The sequence below is a fragment of the Bombus pascuorum genome, chromosome 14 (assembly GCF_905332965.1).
Source record: "Bombus pascuorum chromosome 14, iyBomPasc1.1, whole genome shotgun sequence".
Taxonomy (NCBI): domain Eukaryota; kingdom Metazoa; phylum Arthropoda; class Insecta; order Hymenoptera; family Apidae; genus Bombus; species Bombus pascuorum.
Window position 1 is genome coordinate 2,178,809 of NC_083501.1, and position 9,469 is coordinate 2,188,277.

The 9,469-nt window shown below is 34.1% G+C and overlaps 2 protein-coding genes across 4 annotated transcripts in view; both read left to right on the forward strand.

The window, feature by feature from the left end:
• Positions 1–4,876, forward strand: part of LOC132914279 (calexcitin-2) — a 44,516-nt gene extending 39,640 nt beyond the window's left edge. For both annotated transcript variants that reach the window (XM_060973267.1, XM_060973268.1), the window contains exons 3-7: positions 1,191–1,243; positions 1,438–1,557; positions 1,989–2,103; positions 2,948–3,045; positions 3,135–4,876. In XM_060973267.1, the coding sequence (XP_060829250.1) occupies positions 1,191–1,243; positions 1,438–1,557; positions 1,989–2,103; positions 2,948–3,045; positions 3,135–3,242 (494 nt within the window). In that variant the 3' untranslated portion in view covers positions 3,243–4,876. The remainder of the gene's footprint in view (positions 1–1,190; positions 1,244–1,437; positions 1,558–1,988; positions 2,104–2,947; positions 3,046–3,134) is intronic.
• A 1,797-nt stretch (positions 4,877–6,673) lies between these two features.
• Positions 6,674–9,007, forward strand: LOC132914277 (leucine-rich melanocyte differentiation-associated protein-like). Of its 2 annotated transcripts, none has more exons than XM_060973264.1 (4): positions 6,674–6,815; positions 7,875–8,132; positions 8,255–8,515; positions 8,642–9,007. In XM_060973264.1, exons 2-4 carry the CDS (start codon positions 7,936–7,938, stop codon positions 8,874–8,876), a joined length of 693 nt encoding a protein of 230 aa, XP_060829247.1. In that variant the 5' UTR covers positions 6,674–6,815; positions 7,875–7,935; the 3' UTR covers positions 8,877–9,007. The 2 variants fall into 2 exon arrangements, with proteins under 2 accessions (XP_060829247.1, XP_060829246.1); XM_060973263.1 differs by lacking the exon at positions 6,674–6,815 and adding an exon at positions 6,847–7,339.
• The last annotated feature ends 462 nt before the right edge of the window (positions 9,008–9,469 follow it).

Consider the following 9,469-nt stretch of genomic DNA (forward strand, 5'->3'; position numbering starts at 1 on the left):
TATATTAGACAGATACACGTGTCTCCTAATCAATTTAACATCAGATAAAAGATCCCCATAGTTTAGCGTCGTACGGAACCACCAGATATCTAGCGTGTTCCCAATCGTTCGTTCTGCTAAATTATTTCATCGTGACCTCGGTAAAAATTGACTGCCGTCGGGTTTCGGAATTGTATATTTTACATCGTTGAATCGTAATTACTATTTGATAAGACGAACGAGGTAAAACCACGCAGAGGAGAATATAAACAAAGAGTAGGAAAAATAGAAGAAAGCGAGAAGAAGAAAAAGAAAAATAGAGACGAAAAGGAACAGTAGGTGAAATAAGTAGAAAAGCATCGGAAAAGAAAGGGTTCGCTCGGCAAAATTGGAATTAATAAACGGGATGAATCCCGGAGGAATCTAAGGATAGTAGGTGACACCTGAAAAGGGGCAGAAAAGTCGACTTGCGAAATTGGGTCGACTTTGCGAAAACTAATGACGTCCGATTCAAACGTCGCGAGGACGACAACGACCTTGCTCTGAGCGATGAATGGCACGATCGACGAGAGACCGTCCTTTCCACCGGTCTAACGTCAGATCTTGCACACAGCTCTTGCTGGATACAGGCCAAAATATCATCCCTCTGGCTACCCTTATCTTATTCATGCCCATATTTCATTACATCGATTCCTTGTCACGTGTTCTGCCTACGTGATCGAGCCCCTTTTCCCCCTTGAAAAGTTTTCAACCAGGCGCGGGAAGGTTTTGTTTCGATCATCGACGCGTGCGAAACGATAAGCTGACGAGGCTAACGCTACCTCAAATGGCCGGTGTCAACTTAATGCGGCGATGCCTTTGACACTATACTGACATAAACGTTGAACGTTCCACTATCCTTTTTTTCCCTTGGTCTCGTGCCAAATATCAACTATGTACTTCTTTCTCACCTTGTCCTTTCCCTCTGTCTGCCCAATTTCTGAGGAGATTCAGTCATGTCATATATCGAGGATCGTAATGGCTCGCGCCAACTGTACCAGTCGAACGAACTACGAGTTACGTCGTAGTTGTTCGCGATAGCTTCGAGCTTTCATTGATTAAAGATTAATGGAGTGGACAGAGTCGGATCGGAAGGGAATTTTCGCTATTCTGTTATCTTACTTTCTACTTAAAATAACATTTATATCTATGCTTTCTTTTTATGTTCCCAGATTTCAATCAAAGTGGTGCGATTGATAAGAAGGATCTAGATCTTGCTATACAAGTAAGCATTCGATATTTTATCATTTAGTGATTTCCAGCTTTGACCGTCGAGGAAACGATACGGTTAGTTAAAGAGTAACGTTGAAATATAGTAACAAATATTCAACTCTTTCGTAGAGACAGGAGTTACATTTTTCAAGCTTATCTCATATTTTAGAAAACGATATCTACACGATTCTTTTCACTTTGTTTTAGCGAATCAATGAAAACAGAGGTTGGTCTGCCGATAATCCCAAAGCTCAAAGTATAAGGGATACTTTGCTTAAAATGTGGGATAATTTAAGGCAAGGAGCTGATACGGATCAAGACGGTCAGGTAAATGAATTTCTATCGAATATAAAATTTACTATAGTTGTACCGATCTTCTATCTCAATTATATTTTAAAGATTTAATTACACGTATTTCGTTTCGTTTCGTCGAGCGATGTAAAATTGTCGAAATTCCAGTGGAACTTTGCTGTACATATTCGAAAGGCATAAAAGATATAACTACATAAAAGATATAACTTAGAAAAAACGAAGCTGGCACCCCGCTGGGGGTAGCCACCCACATGCTGTATTTATTTTTATTTTATTTTTTTTTCTTCACCAATAAGATATAACACTTTACCAAATGTCCATAAGGACAAATTGTAAAATAACCAAAAAAAAAAAATATTCGAAAGGAACGACTCAAAGCTGCTTTTGTTAGAAGATCTGAGCAGAAACATTTGACTCATACTTTCTGTTTCTCCTGTTTATTTCAGGTTAGTCGAGATGAATGGTTTTCACTGTGGGAAGAATACGCAAAAAATCCATCCAACCCATCCGAATGGCAACAAGCGTACATGTCTGTGACGTTCCAGTTGTTCGATGCATCTGGTAAGTTTATCATACTTTCAGTTCTCAGAATCATGAAAAAAAATTGGGATACACTTTTTCCAATATCTTCAGAAATTTCGTTAAATATTTATGAAAGAATTTCGCAACCACGCCATACAGAAACTTTCAAAATAATAAATGATGATCAATACAAAAATATTCGAAGCTTGTTTACCAAGTCCTGCGATATTGAATTTCAGAAATACCTTCGCTTCTTACATACGAGTATACTCGTATATACTTATTGTGATTTCATTTTATATATTTATTTACAAATGATAGAGCAGAAAACTATGATTATTTAACTAGAACTATTTCTTAATAAATTAATGTATTACAACTAGGGCAACTAAATCAACTCGTAGCGACTAACGACAATAACAACCTTTTCCAACAAAACGACCCTTTTTAACGATTTCCGTACTCCACACGCACGTATTTACAGTCGTCTAGAATCAAATATGGTCACGTTGGCCTTCCCAGGTACCCCTTTTCCGAAAGGGCCACAGGCATGTCGCTGGAACTGACAAACCATAGAAATTTGCCATCCCTTCTGACCCGTCAGCACTTTCCTTTTTTACTTGCACTGTACTTCGTACTCCTTACAAGTTGATCAAGATTTACACGATTATTTCACGATATTACGTATTACGCTCTTTTTCTATATCGATCTATCCACTTGAAAAAAAATCTTCTTATTTGAAGAACGTTCTAAGGAAGTTCTACGTAGCTACAAGGTATTTGTCGCTTCGAAATAAACGAATCTTGTAACGTTACTTTAATGTCACTTTCAATGCGGAAATTGACGACTAACCAAAAGAATGTGCCGTTTTCTGTTGGTCAGGTGACAAATCGATCGACGAGAACGAATTTTGTAACGTGTGCAGATACCACGGTGTGGCAGAGGCTGAGGCCAGGGAGGCTTTCAAAAAATTAGGAGTCGTAAGTGAAAATCACACGACAGATTCGTACAAAGGATACGACGCTCAGGGCGGAACATTAATTCCATTGAATGGTTTCTCTTTGTACAGGGTCAGGAAATTACCTGGGATAAATTCACCAACCTCTGGAAGCAATATTTCTCCTCGGACGAGCCGACCGCAGCCGGAAACTTTATTTTCGGAAAAACTTCCTTCTAACTCGCTTTGCCTCGCGGAAAACCGACCGACGTACATAAATATATACTATACTCCCTTGCGTCGCATTCTACTCTTCATTCAACTGATTTCTCACGGTCAATTTACTCGAGCCCCGGATTACGAGACAAGCCAAGCTCTTTTTGTTCGACAACGAATAATAAAATGCAAATATTTAATTTCTTAAAAACCATTCGTAGAATTACCATCATCTGCACAGATCGATTGTTCTTTCATTTCCTCCCTCCTTCTTTTGACGATTGTAAATAATCGTCTGCGCGATTTCAATTCACGAATCAAGATGCGTTTGACAAATAAATATCATTTCGTTCGCGCAACAGCGAAACTCCTTTTACCGCGCGCGATACGCCCGCGGTGATTAAAATATAATCTCATTGTATGTTTGTATCTGTAGCGTATTTAAATGTAAGAAAAACGAACTATAATGATCGTGACCTGTGCAAGTCTCCTTCACGTCCAGTGGCAAGATCGTTGTGCTTTCGAAGTGGTGAAAAATCGAACGATCGATTTTCGTTCGACTCTGGCAAACAAAATATCTCCCTCCATTGTTAAACAGACGGTATTTTCAAAGTTTAAAAACGAAATTTGTTCAGAACATAAGATACCCGCATATATATATATATAAAATAGTTCCAACGTTTTTGTGTAACGTTGAAGAAGAGATCGACGTGGAACAGTGTTAAAAATAATTAAAAAGAAAAAAAAAAAGAATATGTCTTCGTGTAATCATTGGCAGAAATAAACTAGAGACGGATTTAATCAAACAAATGTTGGCTTAATTATCGTGTAAGGAATATCACTGAGATGAAGTATTATATTTTAAACGAGTTTCAATATTGCCCTAAATGTGTCTTGTATAGACATTATATACGCTGTTATACCGAGGAATAAAAGATACACACGTATATCAACAGGAATATACACAGATATATATATATATATATATATATACATATATGTGTGTATGTGTATGTATATATGTGTATATATATCTGAATGACAGAGTTTTCAATAAATCATAATTAATGAGGTTTTTAAAGTTTAATCGATGTTGGCTCGACGACGCAGAATCGAAGAATTAAACAATACCGGTACGTATTTGAGTTTTAAGCCGAATGGTCTTCTATTGCTCGATACTTTGATATTATGTTATTGTACAGTTTTCTCTGTATTACCTTCAATTCTTCAAATAACATTTCCATAGTCGATGTTATTGAATAAACATTAAGGAGAAAAAATATTCGACGTATGCAACAAAATAATAGCTATAATATTAATAATAATTTGATGGGCACTAGAAGTTTAACGAATTTGAGTAAAATTTAAAATATTCGCGTTCGTATTTGTACACATGCTTTAACTACAAATTTAATATTTTCATATTTTCTATTTAAATTAACAGTTCGTCGGAACCTTTTATTTAAGCGAAATTGTGAAAATAAAAAAAAAAAAAAAAAGAACATGAACGTGTATATGAATACGATTGTGAGACGTTTAGTTGTATCTTTGAAAACTTTCTTGTGCTTGAAAGTATCGAACAGCAACGTTGTTCCGCTACTTAATATAGTCTGTCATGTAACTCTGAATGTACAATAAAAGAAAGTTGAAAACGATAACACGGCAATTGATTTCCTCGATTTTTAATCAACACGAAATAGATACAATGAATAACATATTATTAAACTTTATCATTGCGCGCACATTCGTGTTAGTTATTAATGCAAAGTAATTTATGTTCTTTCTTGGAATATTTAAAATATGATTTAACCGATATATAGTAAAATTTCTTATAAATGAAGGAAGGTATAATCGGTAAAGAGATAATTTTTCATGAGAAAATAAACAGAATGCAAATCATATTTTTTTCAAAATTTCAAGAAGGAAAAAGGCAATAAATGGGACGTAAACGATAAACAATTTAAAAGAACGAAGATACGTCACATAATTTGCATCGAATGTGTTAATGACTCGTCTGACACTTTATCAACAAGTGCACAAGCACGCCTTAAAACCGGTTCACTCGAAGATGAAGATTCCAATAAAAATCAAAGAAAATGTAGCAAATTTTACCGCCAATAATCATCTTCTGTTTATTGTGCCATTAATTAAAACCAGACCCCGATACATCGCATTACAATAAACATTATTGTTATTGAAACGCTGTTTGTTATAGACTATCGTACTAAGAATGAGTCGAGACTTTGCAAGAAGGTCCAAATTGCCTCGTAGGTGATTTAAATTGTACGGGGGAGTGGAGGTTGTGAGTTACAGGAGCGACAGAACGAATGTTTTATTCGTACGCCTGTCGCTGCAAAATTTTCAAATACTCGTCATAAATTTCACCGTAGAAGGCATGACGGTATTGTAAAATTCGCTTTGGCGCTTGCTTTCATTATCAGTCACTGCCCGTTGAAAATACGCGTGCAAATACACGCGTCGAAGTATTATGAACATATAAATAGAGTCGGGCATAATCTGTTACAAGCAACTGCACTATACACGACGATAAATCCTGACCTATAGTTTAATATAACGATTGCTCTAACGAAAGAGAATAATCGAGGAAAAAAAGACAAAAACCGTCGCTAGACTTTTTGTCACGAATTTTGTTAGACAAACGATAATTATGACAGCCGCTTGTCGTCAACACGTGTGATACTGTTGTTCGACATATAGCTTATATGTAGATATTAATGGTGTTACTGACTGTCTGTGAAACGTGTCGATAACGATACGAGCAATGTTATGTAAAAACTAAATGCACATTAGTTCTTTAAATAAACATGTATATGGACTTTAACTCTATAATGAATTATTGTACCCACTATGTTTTTTTTTTTTTGTATTTTGTTAGTGTTACGTCGCGTGAGACGGTCCGTGCGACGTCCCTCATGGTCAGGCCGCCGAGGCCTACCCATCGTCACACTGACCTGCAATAAACCCAAGGAATCACCATAAAGCAAATCTGTTAGTTATTAAGCTCTATTCATATGATCATCTTCGGTTTATACCGAAAAGTGTGAACGACGAATCCGCATTCTTAGTTCAAAAAGGGCACACCTACACCGAGCCTTCTTCCTAAATAGTACGAAACTGTCTGTTACTATTTTTTCACTAATCACAAATCTACCACAGCCATAGCATTCTAACTTAAGATCATGGTCTTAGATCATTAAATATGTATCTTGCAAACATTACATTATTTTTACCTTTACGTTACTGAAGAAATTGACGAATGGACGGAAAATATAAAAATTTAAACTTTAGATCACAAATTTTTATATAATACGCATTTTACGAATGTCATCTCACTTTCTGCTTTAAACAGCAATAATATACTTGTTTCGGCTCGTTCCAATAAAAAAAATAATGGTACATGACGCACGATTACCGCCAAACTGAAAAATACAGAACGATAAAACGATTAATCGATGCCATAAAACGTTTCGTTCGATTCTCAACCATATTAACAGTTTACAAACATCCGAAATGGTAAAAGGCAGCACCACCTCGTTCACTGGGAAGATATGAAAATGAGATATGCAGGAAAATTCGGCAAGTACTTCATATTATAGATTTTTACTTGTTCATCTTGGCTAATGATTAACATTTCACTTACGCTGTTAATACATTACCTAGCATTTTAAACATTATGTAATGCTCTATTTCTAACCTCAATGTTTCCCGTTTCGGTTCGAACCACTCACAATACACATAGTATTTTAATTGCGAATCGGTTTCGCCCATATCTTATCGTTAACTGCCATCAGATAAACGATAAATTTTATGTACTATCTTCGCGAATGAGAGCTCAGTATCGTTCAAACTGCAGGAAGACTCACTATGGTTGACCTAACCCCAATCACTACATGTATTGCATATTACACTGAAGCCTTACAGCCTTACATGATCTTCTATTTACGCAATATTATCTTTCAATGCAAGCTGTAGCTTTAACCGATGTTAGGGTGAATAGTATAGGTAAATGTAGTGAGTGAAAAGTGTATTGCATGATCCTAACGCGTTGATTGTTCGTTTGAAGTTACTGCCCTGTATTGTGATAAAAGTCGAGGCATAATGTAAGTAATATGATTAAGTGTGTTTTTGTGAGACATTTTATCAGTAACTTATTAATCATTCCAAGATGTCCATTGAGAATTTATATACTTGTAAATTTTCTAACACGGATATGTTAATACAGGTTTCTTAATATTAACGAATGAAAATATTATCAAAATTGGGTATGCGTAATGTAACATTTAAAAATTTGGTATTTCATAAGCTAACACATCTGTGTTCAAAGAAATGTATACTAAAAAGGGGAAAAAAGTAAGCTGCCTGAAATAAAATGTTCACAGTGTTAAATTTTTACTAATGTTAATAATCGATATTTTTGTAGTTTAATGTTAATTTTTAGTCGTACATATACTAATATATAGTTTTCAAATATAAGTTGTATATGTTTTATATCAGAGAATATCTTTACATTTCTTACCAATTATTGAAATGTTTTAAAAAATATTAAACGTGCGAAAGAATTTTTTTCTCCTTAGTTTTTCTCCGAATCGGAGAATATTGGATGTTATTGCATTAAATAGAATAACCCCTTTGCAGGTTGGATTACACTAGTGAGTTAGAATTGCAAAAAGAAGCAGACGAAGTGGAACAACTTGCAATGACTTCCTTAGGAAAACTAGTATTTGTAGATTTACATTGTAGACATTCAAAGTCTTTATCTTCAGATAAACCATCTGTAGATGTTGATTCCTTATCACTTGCTTTTGAAGACCTTTTTTGTATGCCATTTGACATTATTGAAAATTATAGTAATATTCTCCATACACTGGATATTAGTCATAATATGTTTAGTAGGTATGTATTATTTGACATATTTATGCATGTAATACAATTATATATTCATAGATTAATGTTCAAGTTTAAATGATCAAAAGCCATACAATCAAATGAGATTTCTTTTTCTGTTATACTTTTAGAAATTTACAATTTTTGACCGAATTTGAAAATTTAACATCTTTAAACCTAGACCATAATAACATAGACGATCACACAGTTTTTCCACATATGCCGAAACTTCAGCTTCTGTGGTTAAATCACAATAATATAAAAGAATTGTATCCATTTATTAAGAATCTCTATGAGAGTCTACCCAACCTCAGATATTTGTGCCTTATGGGAAACAAGGCAGCACCAAGTTATTTAAATGGTGGTACCTTTTATGACTATCTTCAGTACAGGTATGAACATAAAAAGCAATTAGAAATATGTCAACTGCTTTAATAATAACAAATAATAATCACGTACGTCGAATATATGCAGATTACATATACTTTACTGATATAAATATTTTTATTTAAAAAAAGGTTATACGTCATATCTTTGTTTCCTCATTTGGTACATCTGGATGATAGAGCTGTGACTCCGGAACAACGACAGGAGGCAAAAAGGCTTTACAAGCGACCACTGTTAGAGAATCTAACTGAAAATGCTCCTCTTCCAGAATGCATTAAACAACTACATAACAAAATTGCAAATATATTTTCAAAACCTACACTGCCTTATAAATTGAAACCAAGGGGCACAAACTTTGTTGTTTAAGACAGTATTATCTTAGTAATATGGTCTTGTTCGAAAGCTGTCCATTTTTGTCACAGTAAAAAATATTTATGGAAAGGTAGATATACATTTTTTATTTTACATAGGAACAAATACACAGAAGCAACCACATAGGGCAGTAACAAAACAAGTGTATCGTATAATTTAATACAGTATAGAAGAAATTGTGTACATATATCAATCTTTTTCATACTTGGATCTAACTAATATGATTGGTTTGTTTACATGGAAAAAGATAATTTTACAATGCATGCGAACTCAACAAGAATGTATTTAATCATACAATAATTGTTATTAATTAATAGAACTGGACTACTATTCAGGAATTACATATGTTTAATTTTGCAATAACTTTTTGTAAATATTATATTACGTACTTATGTAACGCATACAGTTGTTGTATTTTTTTAGAAATATTTTATACAAATACCTATAATAAATAAGAATAAAAGTCTTTATTATGAAACTACATACAACTTGTTTTTAATCAATAGCTTTCTATTTATCCCAATCTTTTGTTTTTCAAAATAATTTTTAGGGCATTTTAACAATGCAATTTATTATTTAATGTTTTT